The sequence below is a fragment of the Oryx dammah genome, unplaced genomic scaffold (assembly GCF_014754425.2).
Source record: "Oryx dammah isolate SB20612 unplaced genomic scaffold, SCBI_Odam_1.1 HiC_scaffold_11, whole genome shotgun sequence".
In the NCBI taxonomy this organism is placed as follows: domain Eukaryota; kingdom Metazoa; phylum Chordata; class Mammalia; order Artiodactyla; family Bovidae; genus Oryx; species Oryx dammah.
The window spans coordinates 44,361,043-44,383,323 of NW_024070195.1; the positions used below are offsets into that span (position 1 = coordinate 44,361,043).

A 22,281-nucleotide genomic window follows, 5' to 3' on the forward strand; every position below is an offset into this window, starting at 1 on the left:
ACCTCAGATATGCAGATGACACCACCCTTATGGCAGAAAGTGAAGAGGAACTCAAAAGTCTCTTGATGAAAGTGAAAGAGGAGAGTGAAAAAGTTGGCTTAAAGCTCAACATTCAGAAAATGAACATCATGGCATCTGGTCCTATCACTTCATGGGAAATAGATGGGCGAACAGTGGAAACAGTGTCAGACTTTATTTTGGGGGGCTCCCAAATCACTGCAGATGGTGACTGCAGCCATGAAATTAAAAGATGCTTACTCCTTGGAAGAAAAGTTATGACCAACCTAGATAGCATATTCAAAAGCAGAGACATTACTTTGCCAACAAATGTCCATTTAGTCAAGGCTATGGTTTTCCCTGTGGTCATGTATGGATGTGAGAGTTGGACTGTGAAGAAAGCTGAGCACCAAAGAATTGATGCTTTTGAAGTGTGGTGTTGGAGAAGACTCTTGAGAGTCCCTTGGACTGCAAGGAGATCCAACCAGTCCATTCTGAAGGGGATCAGCCCTGGGATTACTTTGGAAGGAATGATGCTGAAGCTGAAACTCCAGTACTTTGGCCACTTCATGCAAAGAGTTGACTCATTGGAAACAACTGTGATGGTGGGAGGGATTGGGGGCAGGAGGAGAAGGGGACGACAGAGGATGAGATGGCTGGATGGCATCACGGACTCGATGGACGTGAGTCTGACTGAACTCTGGGAGTTGGTGATGGACAGGGAGGCCTGGCATGCTGAGATTCATGGGGTCGCAGAGTTGGACACGACTAAGTGACTGAACTGAACTGAACTGATGATGGCCTGGAGCTCTGTGAGGGTCCAGTCGTATGGCTGCCCTGGCTTGAATGCTATCTGGGCACATAGCTTATTTAGATAATCATTTGGGAGCTTTTTGATATTTCCTGAACTTTTATAGCTGATGTTTTATTTATAAACTCTCATTCCTTTGAGGCATCATAACCTTTCCAAATATATCATACTGGAAACTTGGTGGTAAGCTTCTATGTGACTTTCTCCATTGCTGCTGATCCTCATGTAATCTGGGATAAAAACAACATGAAATATACCTCAGTGAGGAAAAATGGTTAATCTGGGATCAAAACAAATCACTCATTCCTACAATCAATATGTATTGAGTGCTTATTATATATACGTTTCAAAGTTGTGAAGATATTGAACCAACATTGCACAAAATGCCTGCTGGAAGAACATTTATAATCTACGGTGAGAGAGATATGACCCTCCCTCCTCAATTAGTAAATTTTCTTGTCTATGAGAAGATCATAAGTGGTATGGAGAAAAGTCTATCAGGGTAAGAGGTGGTGGTTTTCATAAATTTATACTGGGTGGTGCAGATAGGTTTCTTTGAAAGGGTGACATCCATGGAGGTGATGCTTCTTGAGAGAGTATAGTCAGGAAAAATTCCTGCGGCCACAGACCACTGGGCTGGTACAAAGAACAGATAGGGAACCAGTGTGGCAAAAGTAGAGTGCGTGGGGTAAGCTGAGGTTGTCAGATGGAGATGTAACTGGGAGAGCTTGGTCCTAGGAGGACTCGTGGACCACTTCTAAGTCTTCAATATATTTTATTTTATTTATTTTTACTGATGCATAGTTGATTTACAATATTGTGTTAGTTTCAGATGTGCAGCAAAGGGATTCTTTGCGACCCTATGAATTGCAGCACTCCAGGCCTCCCTGTCCATCACCAACTCCCAGAGTTCACTCAGACTCACGTCCATTGACTCAGTGATGCCATCCAGCCATCTCATCCTCAGTCATCCCCTTCTCCTCCTGCCCCCAATCCCTCCCAGCATCAGATTCTTTTCCAATGAGTCAACTCTTCGCATGAGGTGGCCAAAGTCCTGGAGTTTCAGCTTCAGCATCATTCCCTCTAAAGTAATCCCAGGGCTGATCTTCAGAATGGACTGATTGGATCATCTTACAGTCCAAAGGACTCTCAAGAGTCTTCTCCAACACCGCAGTTCAAAAGCATCAATTCTTTGGTGCTCAGCTTTCTTCACAGTCCAACTCTCACATCCATACATGACCACTGGAAAAACCATAGCTTTGACTAGACGGACCTTTGTTGGCAAAGTTATGTCTCTGCTTTTCAATATGCTATCTAGGTTGGTTGATTTAGGTCATACCTGAATGGTCTAGTAGTTTTCCCTCAGTTCAGTTCAGTTCAGTCACTCAGTCGTGTCCGACTCTTTGCGACCCCATGAATCGCAGCATGCCAGGCCTCCCTGTCCATCACCATCGGAGTTCACTCAGACTCACGTCCATCGAGTCCATGATGCCATCCAGCCATCTCATCCCCGGTCATCCCATTCTCCTCCTGCCCCCAATCCCTTCCAGCATCAGAGTCTTTTCCAATGAGTCAACTCTTCGCAGGAGGTGGCCAAAGTACTGGAATTTCAGCTTCAGCATCATTTCTTCCAAAGAAATCCCAGGGCTGATCTCCTTCAGAATGGACTGGTTGGATCTCCTTGCAGTCCAAGGGACTCTCAAGAGTCTTCTCCAACACCACAGTTCAAAAGCATCAATTCTTTGGCACTCAGCTTTTTTCACAGTCCAACTCTCACATCCATACATGACCACTGGAAAAACCATAGCCTTGACTAGATGGACCTTAGTCGGCAAAGTAATGTCTCTGCTTTTGAATATGCTATCTAGGTTGATCATAGCTTTCCTTCCAAGAAGTAAGCATCTTTTAATTTCATGGTTGCAGTCACCATCTGCAGTGATTTGGGAGCCCCCCAAAATAAAGTCTGACACTGTTTCCACTGTTTGCCCATCTATTTCTCATGAAGTGATGGGACCAGATGCCATGATCTTCGTTTTCTGAATGTTGAGCTTTAAGCCAACTTTTTCACTCTCCTCTTTCACTTTCATCAAGAGGCTTTTGAGTTCCTCTTCACTTTCTGCCATAAGGGTGGTGTTATTTGCATATCTGAGGTTATTGATATTTCTCCCAGCAGTCTTGATTCCAGCTTGTGTTTCTTCCAGCCCAGCGTTCCTCATGATGTACTCTGCATATAAGTTAAATAAGCAGGGTGACAATATATAGCCTTGATGTACTCTTTTTCCTATTTGGAACCAGTCTGTTGTTCCATGTCCAGTTCTAACTGATGCTTCCTGACCTGCATACAGATTTCTCAAGAGGCAGGTCAGGTGGTCTGATATTCCCGTCTCTCTCAGAATTTTCCACAGTTTATTGTGATCCACTCAGTCAAAGGCTTTGGCATAGTCAATAAAGCAGAAATAGATGTTTTTCTGGAACTTTCTTGCTTTTTCCATGATCCAGCAGATGTTGGCAATTTGATCTCTGATTCCTCTGCCTTTTCTAAAACCAGCTTGAACATCAGGAAGTCACAGTTCACGTATTACTGAAGCCTGTCTTGGAGAATTTTGAGCATTACTTTACTAGTGTGTGAGATGAGTGCAATTGTGTGGTAGTTTGAGCAATTTAAGTCTGAATTTGGCAATAAGGAGTTCATGATCTGAGCCACAGTCAGCTCCCGGTCTTGTTTTTGCTTACTGTATAGAGCTTATCCATCTTTGGCTGCAAAGAATATAATCAATCTGATTTAGGTGTTGACCAATTGGTGATGTCCATGTGTAGAGTCATCTCTTATGTAGTTGGAAGAGGGTGTTTACTATGACCAGTGCATTCTCTTGGAAAAACTATTAGATTTGCCCTGCTTCATTCTGTATCCAAGGCCAAATTTGCCTGTTACTCCAGGTTTTTCTCGAGTTCATACTTTTGCTTTCCAATCCCCTATAATGAAAAGGACATTTTTTTTTTTTTTTTTGGTGTTAGTTCTAAAGATCTTGTAGGTCTTCATAGAACTGTTCAACTTCAGTTTCTTCAGTGTTACTGGTTGGGGCATAGACTTGGATTACTGTGATATTGAATGGTTTGTCTTGGAAATGAACAGAGATCTTTCTGTTGTTTTTGAGATTGCATCCAAGTACTGTATTTCGGACTCTTTACTATGCTAAATCTTTGATGTTTAATTTGAGTAAGTCAGGAAACCATTGGAATTTTTCATTTTTTAAATTTATTTAAATTTTACTGGAGTGTAGTTGCTTTTCAATGTTGTGTTAGTTTCTACTGTCCAGCAGAGTGAATCAGCTATACATAGACACATTGTTGTTTAGTCACTAAGTGAAGTCTGACTCTCTCGACCCCATGGACTATAGCCCACACAAGGTTCCTCTGTCCATGGGATTTCCCAGGCAAGAATACTGGAGAGGGTTGTCATTTTCTTCTCCAGGGGATCTTCCTAACTCAGGGACAGAACCCACGTCTTCTGCATTGCAGGCAGATTCTTTACCACTGAGCCACCTGGGAAGTCACACATATACATATATAACCCCTCTTTTTTTTGATTTCCTTCCCATTTAGGTCACCACATAGCACTGAGTTCAGTTCCCTAGACTATACAATAGGTTCTCATTAGTTAGTTTTGTATCTTATAGTTATCAATAGTATATATATACGTCAATCCCAATCTCCCAATTCTTCCCACCCCCCTTCCCCACTTGGTATCCATATATTTGTTTTCTATGTCTGTCTCTATTTCTGCTTTGCAAATTAGATCATCTGTACCATTTTTCTAGATTCCACTTATACATTTTAATATATTTAATATAAAAAGCATTTGTTTTTCTCTTTGTGACACTCCGTACACCAGTCTCTAGGTCCATCCACATCTCTACAAATGACCCAGTTTCATTCATTTGACACAATTCAATCTATCTGGCTGCTGTGCTGTGACCGTTAGAGGGTGAGAGGGAAAATAGGAGACCTTAGGAAAATATTGCAACCACCTGGGGGTGGGGGAGTGATGGATGATGGTGGCTCTGGTGGCAGTGAAGGAGAAGATAATATTTCTGGGTATATCTTGTAGGTAGATTAGCAAACATTCAGCCATGATCAAAGCCAGCTGTATGTAAAATGTCATTAAAATAGCTGGGACTAGACATGGGTGTCTTTTTGTTTCCTTTTTCTGTTTTTGTCTCACTGTCTTCTCTACCTCTTCCACCTTGGCACCTTTCTGGGGATTCTAGGTTTTCAAGATTGTCACATCCCTGACATCTCAGAACTAACCAATTCTGTATCCCATTCTTTTGCATCTCTTCACCTAGCTTTTCCAAACTCATATTAGGAAGGATTCACACTCAAGTGACAATGATTGACCAAAGCCCTTTTTTACTCCTCAGGGAGTTTTGCATTTTTACTAAGGGATGATTGTGCAATTTAACTCAAAGAGACTTTTCTAAGACTTGAACAGCAGATGAGGAATTAAAATTTTGGGTTTTTTTATACCTCCTGAATCTTACTGTAATTTACTTCAATTTAAGTCAACAAATATTTGCTGAACATTTGTTCTTTGCCAGGTTGGTACTAGGTGTTGGAAATAATATAAAATCTCTCCTCTAAATGACCTATGAGGCTAATAAGGATGGCAGAATCTTGTAATGCAATAAAATAAATGCTATACACTTGCTAGAAACACAAAAAAATAAATTGGCCATGGAGAAGGGACCTGGGAAGAACTGTCCGGGGAACTTCCCCTGGTAGTTTGCACCTTCTCTGCCTGGCCGTTGTCTACAGCCAGCCCGCTCCGCCCACAGCACTTCAGTTATCAGGCTCAGTGTGGACCTTGTGTTCTGCCAGTGATGCAGAGGTAAGGGACGTGCCTGGGCAGCCTTCTTCTGTGAATTGGATCAGGGCTTGGCTTGAGCTTTCGACTCAGGGAGACTCTAACTGGGGCAGTGTAAACATGGTCCCTGGGGAGCAGGAGGCATACATTTGGAGTGATGCTCTCAGACTGTACTTAAAGCATAATCATAAGTTCCAATCCCTGATTCTCAAGGCAAGTAGCACAGTTTGTTTTGAGGTCGCATAGCTCTTTATTACTAAAGCCTATGGTGAATTTAACGTGTCAGTGATGGGGGGGTGCTGGCTTCCCTGCTGGCTCAGACACTAAAGAATCTGCCTACAGTGCAGGAGACCTGGGTTCAATCCCTGGGTCAGGAACATCCATTGGAGAAGGGAATGGCTACCCACTCCAGTATTCTAGCCTGGGAAAGCTCATGGACAGAAGGGCCTAGTGGGCTACAGTCCATAGGGTCCACAGAGTTGGGCACAACTGAGTGACTAACACTTTTACCTGGGCTTCCCAGGTGGCACTAGAGGTAAAGAACCTGCCTGCTAATGCAGGAGATGTAAGAGACACGGGTTCGAATGCTGGGTTGGGAAGATACCTTGGAGGAGGGCATGGCAATCCACTCCAGTATTATTGCCTGGAGAGTCCCATGGACACAAGAGCCTGGCAGGCTACAATCCGTAGGGTTGCAAAACTCTGACACAACTGAAGTGACTTAGCACACACACACACACACACACACACACAGTGAAGGGGTGATGGTGGCAATAGTGGTGGGAAATATTTTCTGAAGGGGAAGGGTGTTCTTGCCATCCTCATCTTCCTACCCAGGATTTATGTTGCAATATCTAGCATTGCCTATAAATAGAATTAGCTCTGATAAACTTCCATACAAAATGCCAGTTCTTTTTTTAAACCTAAACTTTGCCCTGTGCCCGTCATGTAGTAGATACTTAAGGAATATTTACTGGATGATGGCTGAAAGCATAGATTACAAATTGAAGAGATATAATAGTTATCATTGATTTTTTTGCTGGATTCACAGTCAGCCTAGTTGGTTCTACCTTGTATGATTTGTTAATGGTGATTTCAGTCTGTAATATTACAGCCTATTATTATTATTTGAGTTATAATAACAGTGATTGGAGGGACTTGTAATTTTAAACCAAAGATGAGAAGTCAATATATTTGATTTAATACCTGGAAGCCTTGAAATCCTGAAGAAGAAATATGTTCCAAATTAGAATATTGTTAAGAAAACACAGAGGAAATATAGTGAACATAAAAGGCATCTCTTATGGCAATAAGAGTCAGTGATGCTATCTAGCCATCTCATCTGTTGCTGCCCCTTTCTCCTTTTGCCTTTGGTCTTTCCCAGCATCAGGGTCTGTTCAAAAGTGTTGGCTCTTCTCAACAGGTAGCCAAAGTATTGGAACTTCAACTTCAGCCTCAGTCCTTACAATGAATATTCAAGACTTATTTCCTTTCGGATTCACTGATTTGATTTCCTTGGAGTCCAAGGGACAATCAGGGGTCTTTTCTAGCACCACAGTTCGAAAGCTTCAGTTCTTCTGTGCTCAGCCTTCTTTATGGTCCAACTCTCACAATCTATACATGTCTACTAGAAAAACTGTAGCTTTGACTATATGCACCTTTGTTGGCAAAATGATGTCTTTGCTTTTTAATATGCTGTCTAGGTTTGTCTTACCTTTTCTTCCAAGGAGCAGGTGTCTTTTAATTTCATAGGTGCACTCACCATTTGCAGTGATTTTGGGGTTCAAGAAAATAAAAATTTTCACTGTTTCCACCTTTTCCCAATATATTTGCCACGAAGTGATTGGACCAGATGCCATTAGTTTTCTTAATGTTGAGTTTCAAGCAAGCTTTTTCACTCTTCTCTTTCACCTTCATTAAGAGGCTCTTTAGTTTATCTTCACTTTCTGCCATTCAATTCAGTTCAGTTCAGTTGCTTAGTCATATGAGATTCTTTGCAACCCCATGGACTGCAGTACACCAAGCTTTCCTATCCATCATCAACTCCTGGAGCTTGCTCAAACTCATGTCCATCAAGTCAGTGATGCCAACCAACCATTTCATCCTCTCTTGTCCCCTTATCCTCCCACCTTCAATCTTTCCTAGCCTCAGAGTCTTTTTAATGAGTTAGTTCTTCATATCAGGTGGCCAAAGTATTGGAGTTTCAGCTTCAACATCAGTCCTTCCAATGAATATTCAGGACTGATCTCCTTTAGGATGGACTGGTTGGATCTCTTGCAGTCCAAGAGACTCTCAAGAGTCTTCTCCAACATCACAGTTCAAAAGCATCAATTCTTCAGTGCTCAGCTTTCTTTATAGTTCAACTCTCACATCCATACATGACTACTGGAAAAACTATAGCCTTAACTAGGCAGACCTTTGTTGGCAAAGTAATGTCTCTGCTTTTTAATATGCTGTCTTGCCTGGAGAATCCCAGGGACGGGAGAGCCGGGTGGGCTGCCATCTATGGGGTCGCACAGAGTCGGACATGACTGAAGCAACTTAGCAGCAGCAGCAGCAGCTTGGTCATAGCTTTTCTTCCACGGAACAAGCATCTTTCAATTTCATGGCTTCAGTCACCATTTGCAGTGATTTTGGAACCCAAGAAAATAAAATCTGTCATTGTTTCCACTGTTTCCCCATCTATTTGCCATGAAGTGTTTGGACCAGATGCCATGATCTAAGTTTTTTGAATGTTGAGTTTTAAGCCAGCTTTTCCAAATCAAGAGGCTCTATAGTTCCTCTTCACTTTCTGCCTTAAGGGTGGTATCATCTGCATATCTGAGGTTATTATTTCTCCTGGCAATCTTGATTCCACCTTGTGCTTCATTCAGCCTGGCATTTCGCATGATATACTCTGCATATAAGTTAAATAAGCAGGGTGAAAATATAGAGCCTTGACGTTTCCCAATTTGGAACCAGTCTGTTGTTCCATGTCCGGTTCTAACTGTTGCTTCTTGACCTGCATACAGGTTTCTCAGGAGGCAGGTCAGGTGGTCTGGTATTCCCACATCTTTCAGAACTTTCCACAGATTGTTGTGACCTACACAGTTAAAGGCTTTGGCAAAATCAGTAAAAGAGAAATAGAAGTTTTTCTGGAATTCTCTTGCTTTTTCGATGATCCAGTGGATGTTGGCAAGTTCATCTCTGGTTCTTCTGCCTTTTCTAAATCCAGCTTGAACATCTGGAAGTTCATGGTTCATGTACTGTTGAGGCCTGGCTTGGAGAATTGTGAGCCTTACTTAGCTAGCGTGTGAGATGAGTGCAATTGTGTGGTAGCTTGAGCATTCTTTGGTATTGCCTTTCTTTAGGATTGGAATGAAAAGTGACCTTTTCCAGTCCTGTGACCAGTGGTGAGTTTTCCAAATTTGCTGGCAATTTGAGTGCAGCACTTTCACAGCATCATCTTTTAGGAATTCAAATAGTTCAACTGGAATCCCGTCACCTCCACGAGCTTTGTTCATGGTGATGCTTCCTAAGGTCCAGTTGACTTCTCATTCCAGGATGTCTGGCTGTAGGTGAGTGATCACACCATCATGGTTATCTGGGTCATGAAGATCTTTTTTCTGTAGTTCTTCTATGTATTCTTGCCACCTCTTCTTTATATCTTCTGCTTGTCTTGATCCATACCATTTCTGTCCTTTATTGTGCCCATCTTTGCATGAAATATTCCCTTGGTATCTCTAATTTTCTTGAAGAAATCTCTGGTTTTTACCATTCTATTGTTTTCTTTTATTTCTTTGCATTGATCACTGAGGAAGGCTTTCTTCTCTCTCTCTGCTATTCTTTGGAACTCTGCATTCAAATGATATCTTTTCTTTTCCCCTTTGCCTCTAGCTTCTGTTTTTCTGAGCTATTTGTAAGGCCTCCTCAGACAGCCATTTTGCCCTTTTGCATTTCTTCCATAAAGGTGGTGTGATTTGCATGTCTGAGGTTATTGATATTTCTCCAGGCAGTCTTGACTCCGGCTTGAGATTCATCCAGCCCAGAATTTCGCTTGATGTACTCTGCATATAAGTTAAATAAATAGGGTGACAGTATACAGCCTTGACATACTCCTTTCCCTATTTGAAGCAGTCCATTGTCCCATGTCTCGTTTTAACTGTTGCTTCTTGACCTGCACACAGATTTCTCAGGAAATAGGTAGGGTTGTCTTTAAGAATTTTCCAGTTTGTTGTGATCCACAGAGTCAAACGCTTTGGCATAGTCAACGAAGCAAAAATAGATGTTTTTCTGGAACTCCCTTGATTCTTAATATGTTGATATTCAATCTTGCTCTTTCCTACTTTACCATGTTCAATTTGCCTTGATCCATGAAGGGAACATCTATCTTAGAGATGCATAACGCTCCAGATGGATGAAGTACGAGAAAGGACATCTGGTTGCTGTAAAGAAGTATAATCTCCTGGTCTAGAAAAATTGTATGACATAAAAAGAAAGATGAAATTTTGACTTCTATTGCAAAACTATTGTAAATTATGGAAGAGATTTACCAGAAAAGAGAACCAAGCAATTTTTTTTTTCGCACAAAATTCCAAGGTAAATTCTGAATATTATGGCAAGTTCTTAGTTTGTGAATGTTTACAAAAACAACTATAACTGGAAGTGAGAGATTTTCTTAAAGCAATAGACATTTGTTGAATGCCTTCCAGTTTCCAGCTTTTGTGATGTCTCTCATGATATCATGAACAAAAAAAGATATCTTCCTTTTTTCCTATCTTCCACTAGACCTATTAGAGGTCTAGTGATGTATTCCTGTGAATTCCCACTTGTTCTGAATGCTTAATCCAAAGCATCCTTGAGATCACTCTCTATCTCATCATTTTACTTTAATTTTCTGAATATTATTTATCTTTCTAGGACTTTTCTTTATTAATTATTTATTGTTTGTTTCAGTTCAATGAGATGTCAACTCTAGAGAGTAAAGTCTTGTGAGTTTTGTTTACTGCTGAATCTCTAATATTTAGAACAATACAATTGACAGAGTAGATAATAATAATTTGTTGAATGACTCTGCTAGTTGGACTGCTGTATCCAAGTAAATTTACAAGATGGATCAATGCCCACCAGGTTGGCAGAATCCAGTAGGCAAGAGCTTTCTATCCATAATTTGTGACTTGAATGAAGATAAAAATGGTTCATGAAATAACATAAAATTATTATCTTTACAGTTTACAATGATAAACCAAATATAAACCAAATGTTAAAAAGAAATGAAAGAGTAATATTCCACTGTGTCTGTGTACCCCAATTTCCTTATCCATTCATGTGCCAATGGACATCTAGGTTGCTTCCACGTCCTGGCTATTGTAAACAGCGCTGCAATGAACATTGGGGTACATGTATCTCTTTCAATTCTGGTTTCCTCTGTGTGTATGCCCAGCAGTGGGATTGCTGGGTTGTATGGCAGTTCTATTTCCAGTTTTTTAAGGCCTCTCCACACTGTTCTCCATGGGGGTGGGGAGTGAGTTGGAGGGGGAGTTCTGGATGAGGAGACACCTGTACGCCCGTGGCTGACTCATGTCGATGTATGGCAAAACCACTGCAATATTGTAATTAGCCACCAATTAAAATAATTAATTTTAAAAAATAGAAAGAAATTGGAATTTTAGGTTATAGCATAGTCACTGTGATCCAATAATATATAAAATGACTTCAATTTCACTCTCTTCTGTATTCTAAACATACCACAAAAACCAAGGAGACAATTCCTATGATTATTATCTTCACTGTATTAATTGAGTTTATTGTCAATATCATGTAAATGATGATGATATTCTGCCTTGTGTTAAAAATACATCTAGTTAAACATACCTTTTAAAATTTTACATATAGTAGTGTGTATATGTTAATCCCACACTCCTAATTTATCCTTCCCCACACCTTTCCCCTTTGGTAAACATAAATTTTCAAATTTGGTAAAGGTAAATGTTTTCAAATTCTGTCAATCTGCTTCTGTTTTCTAAATAAGATCATTTGTATCATTTTTTAAATACAACACTGTAAATCAAGTATACTCTAATATAAAATCAAAATTTAAATTTAAAAATGTTAAAGGAATATTGACAGAGGAAAATGATAGTGGAGTTCTTCAGTTGAGGATCAGTAAGGAAAAGGTTGATAGAAACAGCAGTATAACAATCACACAGAAGAGAGTTCCTAGTCAAACAGGGAAAAAAAGGACCAACGTCCTGTAGGAGTAAGTTAGCAGAAGCATATTTTGTCTCAATATAATGGAGAATTTTGTACTAATTCTAACAGAACTAAACGTGCTACCTTGGGAGGTATGGCTGAACAAGGGATCAGAGAGATTCATGCTTTGGCTAAGGGGGTTGGACCAAATTGCCTTCAATTTCACTTCTGATTCTAGTATTATATGGCATTATGTGTATAATAGCAAGATATTGCTCTGACCAAGCTTTTCAGCTATATTCTTTAGAGCAGCTGAGGATAGGAGAGCAAAGGTTGTAAATAATTATGCACCCTGAAAGATGAGGTGAGGTCCTATGGTAGATGAGTCATGGTTGTTGACCTGGAGCACCCATGTCCAAATCCCAGCTGTGATTTAGTAGCTAGTGACCTTAGATAAGTTCTTTCTTAACGTCTCTCTGCTTTGAAGTGAAAGTCGCTCAGTCATGTCTGACTCTTTGCGACCCCATGGACTATACAGTCCATGGAATTCTCCAGGCCAGAATACTGGAGTGGGTAGCCTATCCCTTCTCCAGAGGATCTTGATGACCCAGGAGTAGAACCGGGGTCTCCTGCATTGCAGGCGGATTCTTTACCAACTGAGCTATTAGGGAAGTCTTTTAGTTTCCATATATAAAGTGAACGTAATATAGTATCTATGTCATAGGTTTGTTTTGATAACTCAGGGAGATAATACACAGTAAGATTTTAGAGTTTACCTAGCTTGTAGTGATTGTTAGTTATTATTGCAACTATTGTTGCAATTAAATACCCACAAAATCACTGTGGAGTATTAATAACATTTTTTCTGCATTATTTATCTGTTTAGATATTCCTTGGAAGAAGATATCTTATTGAGAAATATGGGCCTGGTGGACTGAATTCCAAATCTTTTAGATTTTATATGGGCTGTGGTCTTAGATGAGTCATCTGAACTCACCACATAGCCTTTGCTTAATGATTGTTTAGCTATAGGGATTCTGCAAAATTAAATGAGGCAATGCGTGTTATCTGCCTAGTTATAGATGTTGGCTCTTATTTTCCATGTTGAGGTGGTATTTTGCTTCAATCCTTAATCTAAATATGTTATTTTCTGGAGACTGTAGCAGTACAGTAAGTCCCCTACATATGAACCTTCAGGTTTCAACCTTTGAAAGATGTGAATGTTCATGCCAGCCCCTATATCCCAGCTGTTGTACTGTACTACTGAACCTTTCAAGGAATTGTACTGTAAATTCAAAAATGTTTCATTTTTTGTGTTTTTAATGTGCATTTTATTTGTATGAAAAGTATTACAAACCTATTATAGTACAGTACTATATAGCCAAATGTGTCAGTTGAGTATCTAGGCTAATTTAGTTGGACTTACAAACAAACTGAACTTACCAATGCTCTCTTGGAACGGAACTTGTTCATATGTAGGGGGCTCACTGTACCAGGTCAACAGAGAGACTCAGGGCTTGAAGGGGCTGAAGCGTTGCTTCTTCCGTCCCTGGCATTTTTTTGTTTTACTTGATTGCTCTGTCTTCTGTAGACCCTTTGGTTTGCTTGCAGGGGATGAAGACAGCCCGGTGCTGTGTGCCAGTTCCCACAGCTTTGGGGCCGGTGGGGAGGCTGCCTGAGATAGGAGCTTTTGAAGTGAGAGGAACCTTGAACTTGGTACCCAGAGCAATGTCAACACTGGGATTTTGATTATGTCTGTGATCCTGATTTCTACAGTTTACTCATGCTCGACCCCAAATACTCTACAAGACTGAATTAGGTTACCCCAACTTTTACTTAAAACTTGGAATATTTTATCTTTTGATTCTTTAATATCACTGTATTGGAAGGTGCAAGAGAGGGTGATGAAGTTTAAAAAATGAATTTAAGACCAAGAGCATGGCCTTCTAATTTTCTTGTTATGGAGTTAAATTGCTATAACATCTACTCAAAATACTACTTTTTAAAAATTAATGCTGGATTTTATGTGTTCTGATCACTGTTTTTATAAATGATGCAAGAGAATGTATCAAGTTCAATTAAACTTATTGGCACAATATTTGTTAATTATAGCACCATAAAAGACTTACATTCCTTTGAGACTCAAGCAAAAATACCCCAAATATTTATACAATAATGTTCCTGTCAGGGCATACTGCCAATGAGAAATTTACATATAACTTTGTAAAAAGGAATGTTTTTAAACTCTGAAACGATATAGCATATAATTGCCTATAATCCCTAGGCTGATGTTTTACTGTGGTATTTCTTTGCTTCTCATTCTAATAAAACATTAACATGAAGAGCTAATTTTTTTCTGTCAAAAGCAAGTTGTTGAAGCATAATCATTGTTTCCTTCATTTGATAACATGTCGTTTAACTTGGTAGAACTGGCCTAAAATTATGTCACATTCTTTCCCCTTTTCAACTCCATTCTTACTTTCTGGTTACCCCCCATTCTAGCAATACAAGACCAAGTCCAGCTACAAGGCTTTTGCAGCAATCCCAACAAACACATTGCTTTTGGAACAGAAGGTCAGTGTTGGCTCAAAAGCAGAGTAAATTTTGGTGATGTTTTCTAAGATTGCTCATGTTTTTTAGAAAATTTCTGTTTTCAGGTTTTGCATTTACCAAAATAAAATGCTGCTTTTAGTTTAGGATGACATGGTGAAAGCATCTTGGTGAATAGAATTGGAGACATCATTAATTTATCAGTAGAGTCTGGGTAGGAGCTGTCAGGCAGCTCTGGGAAACTTGATTACATCATGTATCTCTGAGTATATCCCTGTCCTTTGAAATTTTAAATAATTGTTAATATTTAAGTGTTTCCAGGATGGTGGTCCCGTGATGATTAAGATTTCACTTTCCAATGCAGGAGGTGGGGTTCAGTCCCTGGTTGGGGAGCTGAGATCCCACATGCTTCGTGGGCAAAAAACCAAGACATAAACCAGAAGCAGGATTATACAAATCCAATAAAGATTTTAAAAATAAAGTCCACATAGAAAATCTTAAAAAAAAATATTTAAGGGTGTCCACTTCTGTTCACATTGGTCAATCAACAGAGTAGAAGTAAAATGGGGTTACATCTGGGCAACTGGACACCTTTCAAACTGGGTGATTCTTAGGTGGCTCAGATGGTAAAAATCTGCCTGCAATGCAGGACACCCAGGAAATGCAGTTTCACTCCCTGGGTAGGGAAGATGCCCCGGAGGAGGGCATGGCAACCCACTCCAGTATTCTTGCCTGGAGAATCCCATGGACAGAGGAGCTAGTGGGCTACAGTCCATGGGGCCAAAGAGTGTTGGACACGACTGAGCGACTAACACTTTCACTTTAATACACTATGTGGCTTCCACAGGGTGGAAATACATTAGCCAAGCACCTAACTTAACCTCTTAAATCCGATCACAGTCTGAACATCTTTATCGGTCTCACTGATCTGACCTCCATGAATGAGATAGAAGGTGGAAATCCTTCCCAGTGACCCAGCTGCTTTCACATGGCTCCAGGGCATTTTTGATTTGCTATTAAGAGTCATTAACTATAAAATTACAGGATTCTGCTTCAGTGGGTAAATTAAATTAAAGCCTCTTGTTTCACAAGTCCATTACAAAGACTCTAATGAAGTCCCAGTGGAGGAAATGAATGAAATCAATTACCAAGTTTATGCCATGATATAGTTCCTATGTTATTTTTATGCTATTTGTTTAGGCAATATATCTTTGATTGCATGAAGCCCATTTTGTGTGTGTGTGTGCAACTATAGAGTTTCAAATAATATTATTTGTCAAATGTTAGTGTTTGCAACCAGGTGATATTTTGACCACTGGTTTGTGAATCTACATGATAAAATCTACATTTTAGCATGATCTGGAGAATAAAACTGTATATTCTCATATTCTGTATATTCCTTTGTCTAAAAAATTGGAATTGCTAGTGGGGAATGCTAAGAGGTGTATAAATGAACAGTAGTTGACAGTATCTCTTACATTGTGTATCTCTGATAACGAACTGTTATCCAACTGTGGCCCAGAGTATGCTCTATATATCTGATTCCTTTGAGCTGTGGTGGGAGTTACTTGGTTTCAGGCAGATGGGTAGCTTTTTCCTCTAGCTTCTTTTCCGAATTTTGACCTTTTATGGTTCACTGAAGGATAACATAGGGGAATTCCCTGGTGGTCTAGTAGTTAAGACTCTGACTTTCCACTGCAGGGGACACGGGTTCAATTCTTGGTTGGGGAACTAATATCCTGTATGCTGCATGACCCCCCCCCACCCCCCCAAAAGGGAGATTTCCAATATCGGGTGATTCTTGGAGGCTTGAGGAAGTGACACCATCACCGTGTCACCAGATGCCCCTTATCCTATGTCTAGAGTTACTATGTGGAGTTGTAGTAGAAGTGTTCCTTCACCATAGACCCTCTTCCCATTTAGATGGATGTTTCCAAAATCTGCTCACAAGGGCCTGCCTTCACAGAAGTGTGAGAAGCTCTTCCCTCACCAGCCATGCAGACTTCCTGGTTTCAGAGTTTCTGTCTTTTTCAGTTCAATGGATTTTAAGGATTATATTTCATTAGCTTCAGTCAGTCATTAAAAATGAAGAATGATTAGCTTAATTTCAAATTTCATCAAAACTCATTTCATAAACGTCTTTGGTGGTATTGGTTTTTACTGAACCTAACGCAAGTTCATAAAGGAGAGGGTTTGTGTTTTTTATTTCAAATAAAACATACTCTTCAGTAAAATTATCATTTTTGTTTTTAGTACAACATCTGTAAATATCATGATATCTAATTTAAAATATCTAATGCATTTATTCACCAGGGTTTAGCCTAACTGAGCACACAATACATTTATATAATGTGGGTAATTGTCTCTTGGCTAAGATATTGTTTTTGGACCACAAATACTTGAATTGCTTCAGGGTCACAGGATATAACATGATGCTTGTTTTTCTTTAGAGCCTTTTATAATTCCATGGTTTTGTTTTTCTTTTGGTTGGCTTTCCTATGTTATGTACTCCCTAATGGGAAACTTTACTTTTAAGAATTTGTAAATCATAAAAATATTATCTCAAGATTTTATGAGAGTTTATATATTTTCAGTCATATTTCTTGAATGATACTGTGTTGTTTCTTTCATGGTTGTAGTTTAAAAAAAATAAATCTGGTTTATACAATAGAACTCATCCTATGCCATCAAAATCAAAGGGACTTATTTCTGAATTGAGTGGGTAAATTAGGACTATAGTAATAAGAGGCTCTTCTGTTTGGGGGAGGATTTGTAGTTTGGAATTTGTTGAATCCCAGAATCTTTTCGGAGATCCCTTTCATATCATGCAGAACGCCACAATTAAGAAGGGTGATGCCACAGTGTCATTACAGTATTGTGTTAGGGTCCATGCTGGGGACCGCCTTGAAGATGCAATGAACCCATTTACTTCATCTTAAGATAGTTCAGCAATTCTCCCCCAGTCAGAATTTTTATACCGTATTTTGTTTTATAGCATATAGTATAATTATTGAGGAACCAGAATCACTTTAAAAGATAATACTATTTTTTAAAGCAAACTTTTCTCCAAATTGAAATACAGGTGTCCATTCTGATTAGACCTTAAGCTCTCATTGAATCCCCCAACTGGTTTCAGCTTTAATCACCCCTTGATGAAGCCCGTAATTTTCAAAAGAGTGCATTTTGTTGACAAGGGATATGAAGTATCTGGTACTTCTGTTCTATATTTTATTGTCCACATGAAACTTAGATTTATAGCTTATTCCATTTTCTATCATTTCCCCTCCATGAATGTTTAGGAGGGAAGCATTTTTAGCTTAAGCCTTAACTAAGGCTTTACAGGAAAAGATGAATGTCAGGCTTCATATTTTAATGTGTTGGCATCGAGGTCTTTGACTTAATCTCCTGCAATAATGATATTCTCCAAGACCGAGATGGGGATGTAAGACAAGTGATTATAAAGCAGGAACAAAATAATCAGATGAATTGCATTCATAACTGTCCTGATTACAATATGCTCAACAATATACCAAGTTCTGTAGAGGAAGTAATTTTGATATGAACATTATTTTTTATTCTTGATGTGGGTACTGTTATCCTTTTCAGAGAATGTTAAACATCTCTCTCTTATTGACTAATTTTTCTTATCATCTAAGTCCAATAGCAATAAGTAAAAAGTGAAACTGAAGGAAACACATTTATATTCTAAATACGTGGATTATTATTTTTATTGTGCAATTGTTTTAAGGATAGGAAAGATAAAGGAATGTTTCCTTGTAATCAAATAATATGAATATTTATTGTCTCACGGTGATTGCTATTTTTCCATGAAATAATACACTTTTTTCTTTGGAAGTAGTTTATCTGTTGCCTTCTTCACAAATATCTCTCAGGATAAAATCAAGGCTACAGTTAGGTACTAATTTTTCCAACAAATGATATTACTGTGCATTTAATTCATAACCTATGTGTGTTTGAAAGAATTTTAGAGTAGATCAATTTTATAAATAGCACCTATAAACTACAGAATTATTTAAATGAAGATTACAGGAAAAATTATTTCATTTCTCCTGGTGGAAGGAGAATATAAACAGCTGTTTCAAAGACAATAGGGAGAACTATGCTAAAAAAATAGAAAAGTAAAGATTTGAGATATCTTGTCAATGTAAATGTTTTATTCTAAGTTGCCAGTTTAATTTTTTTAAAGGTGACTTTGTAAACTCCAATCTGATTAATCATATGTCTTTGGGTGAGACTATTTTAAGATCAATGCATGTCTTAAAAATTTAACAAAATCTCGTTACTAACTTAAGCATATGGTCTAGACTAGAGTGAGTGTCTTAATTTAGGTTATTTCAAGAAGTACATGTGTTCCCAGTTTGTTTAGCAGTGGAGAAGTGCCCAGCACCCAAATCTCTACTAACTGGTTGCCCTCGGGCAGTTGTCTACCACTCAACTACTCTTTCAAAACACTTACTAAACCATATTTAAATATACATATTGGATTTTTCTTTTTCCCTACTATAAAATGTGACAAAATGCAGTAGTTTTTGTTAAGCATTCATTGAATGAATTAATTCAGTTTGTACCTGGGTAGGTCTCTAAAATTTCCAGTTTTGTTTCACAGGATTTTAAGCCAAATTTTTGCTCATAGGATTATAAAAATAAAGATACCTAGTGTATGGTACTTAGGAGTCTTCCTTTGGGGTAGAATAAGTCTCATTAACACTAATTCCATGGAAAAGATATAAAGGGCCTTCTGTTACAGGGAAAGTAAGTTGGTTTTAGACTGGGCACCTTTTAAAGAATACCATGACGGCCGCCATATTGAGTCCTTTAGTGTATCAGACACTGAGCTAAATGCTTCACTATCTTCACAACTCAGTAAGGATTTTGATGCTCCAAGATGTCAACTGCTTTTCCAAAAGCAGCAGGGCTAATAAGTTGCTGAAATGGACCTCAAGTGGGATTCGATTACCCCCTGGCTTTTCCCTACTCAGCGTGCAACAGTGATGTCAATTAGATAATGTGGAATATTCAGCAAGAGATGATGGTTTTGGATAATTTTTTTATTACTTGCTAAAATATGTCTAAATATTCATTAAATTAGAGCAGCAAAAGCTTTTTTTTTTTTTTAATGAGGAACAGTTAAAGGGAATTGGAAATAGCTTAGTTCTGACAAGACTTGAATGAATGAGGGTTTACAGACCAGCACAATTCCTTAAGTTACTGAAAGAGAGGAGGTGCATTACAGTGGAGGAGGGGCCGGCTGGAAATCAGAAACATCCTTCTGATATCCTTGATTAAATGAAGAAAAAGTCCAGAGGCTTTGCTGTTGGGCCTTGATGAATGGATTTGAAACTAGCCAAATGATTTGCCAAAAATCCATTCTTTCTGTGTGCGAGGAACAGATATTTAACCCTACAAATTTCCTCAATTCTTGAAATTTTTAAACAAATCACATGAAAATAATCTACTGATAAATATTCCTAGTATACGTTTATAATGGAAACCCCTTTGGCTTACAGTATACATTTTCCCCCTTTCTTCAGGCCTGAAAGCTATTCTCCGACTAGAGAGTCAAAATGAGATTTATTTGCCTGAGAATATCTCCAGTCTTACAAATGGTTTTGTATTAATGACTGAAAATCAAGCAAATCTCTTATGGTTAGAGGATTTTTCTACCAAATTCCTGGTCAGGTTAACAAAGTATAGCAACATTTGGGTTCTGCCTGAATTGTTTTTGGGGAGGTTAATTTTATCATTACTAAAATACAGTACTTACCCATGAAATTTTTGAAATCCAATCCAGTTAGAAAGTTATGGCATCACAAAAAGTTTACCAGTCCTTTTACATAATTTTTTGTTTGAAAACAGTTTACTTTCTAATTCTACTTAGAGTGCAACTAATTCATTCTGTTTTCAGATTTAAAGAGAGCAGGTTCTAATCAGTCTGCTGGTTTAACATATCTTACTTAACAGCGACTGCGGTTCCATGAGAGCTGCTCCTTTTGGACGAGGAACACCTGTTACGATGCGTAGGCATATCTCACGAAGACTTTGATTTTCAATGGTATTCTTGTTTCTTGGCCTTTAGTTAGAAAATCATACTGAATTCAGAAACTATTTTTTTCTTAAAGTCAAAAAAAGACTACGTCTCTTTTCAAAAACTGGGCCCCAAAGTTGGTTGTGCTGAGCAAAATATAACAACTTTTAATCAGAATACGTCTAACCATTACTTAAGAATCTTGAAAAATAGGATTCAAAGTATGTTCCCTTTATGTCTTGCTTGGCTATCTTCCAATTTGGTAGAAAATATATGTTTTTATAAAACCTTTTACTGGAGAGTATTCTGAGAGAACTTCATTTAAAATGAATCAGAAACATCAATACAGTCCTGCTAAGTTGTCAAAAAGCAATCTATGGTTACACTTCATGTTAATAGAGATTTAATGTATGTTCTTTTAATACATTTTGTACCACAGTGGAAAAAAAAGTCTGCTAGAAGGAGTGGATCAAGAGGCTATAGTTGACAGAGAATTCCTTGTCAATAAAAAAATCAATTCTAGAAAATTTCAAGGCTATTTAAACTCAAAATAATCCCCCCTCCAAATTTTAATGCAATTTGAGTATTGTCTTCATTTCAAGGTTTCAGCATTGCTGATATATTAATAATACTAGTTATCCTCCTTAATTTTCCAAGCATTCTGTGTAGATAGTTTTTTTATTCCTTGAGTAAACATCAGTGTTTTAAGTTGTATAATAAAGGATGTGTTTGCTTAGTAAGTTCCTATGAAGTAACCAGGATAATAACCCTATTTGATTTTGGCTAAAATAATATTTGCTCATTATATTAAACTAATCACATACTCAGATCTTTGATGGTAAACAAATTTAATTGAAATGTGGGAAAATAAATTATTTGTTATTTAAAATATTCAGAGTTCAACCTCCTTCTCTAGAGCATTTTACTGAGGCATATTGAAATCATATTCTTTCTATGATTCATTTAACTCCATTTATTTGTCAGTTCACCCTTCCAGTTCATCCTAAATATCTTTGCTGAGGACCTATCATATGCTGTATCCTGAGGCTACCAAGATAAATACCACAGTTACATAATTGTAGTAGTACAAGTGGTCCAGTAGGATAGAGATACAGTCGAAGAATGATGATGATACAGTATTTTTAAATCATGTGTGGAATGATGTGGTATCTCAAGGAGGGAGTGAAAGACTTTGCCTGGTTCAAATGCCAAAAGCCATTATAAAGGCCTTGGATTAAGATCTTTAGGGTGAGTAGGAATTCTAAGTGAGCTGACGGTGGAGGAAAGATCCATCTAGGTGGAGTTAATGACGTGTGATTAGAAGGTTAACACAAGTTCAAAAACCCAAGTCCCTTGTGGTTAAAGAGCAACATGCAAGGGAGGAGTGGGTAGAAGGTGTTGGTGGAGAGGCAAGGAAGGGCTGGACCAGACTTTTCTCCTAAGGAGTGTGTTCCTAATTCTGATAATTAATCCCTGGCTTTTTTCTTTTCTATAATTATTATCATAGAAGCCATATGTGGTGTAAAGCGTAAAACTAAGGCGCAGTATTATGTGCTTGGCATCTGGTAGAACTGGGAGGGCCTCAGATAGCTTAATTACAAGCTCTCTTCCCCATTCTGCTTCTCCAGACATGGTCCCCCAACCCTCCCTGTCAAACCAACCAGGTACAGTGTGTACTTATTCAAATGAGGTGACCACAGTCTTCTAAGGAACTAGGAGCATCTCACTTGATCCTACGAAACCTGCCTCCCATAGCCCCTGGTTGTTCACTCTTTCCTGAGCACAGCTTTTCTGCGGCCCTGATGGGACACACACTGCCTTCCCCTGGGCCATGACTACCTC

General features: G+C 38.6%; 1 protein-coding gene across 7 annotated transcripts in view; it reads left to right on the forward strand.

Moving 5' to 3' along the window:
• Window positions 1-22,281, forward strand: part of LOC120869874 (muscular LMNA interacting protein) — a 305,414-nt gene that overhangs the window by 181,420 nt on the left and 101,713 nt on the right. For all 7 annotated transcript variants that reach the window (XM_040249174.1, XM_040249175.1, XM_040249176.1 and 4 more), the window contains exon 5: window positions 14,346-14,417. In XM_040249174.1, coding sequence (XP_040105108.1) covers window positions 14,346-14,417 — 72 coding nt within the window. The remainder of the gene's footprint in view (window positions 1-14,345; window positions 14,418-22,281) is intronic.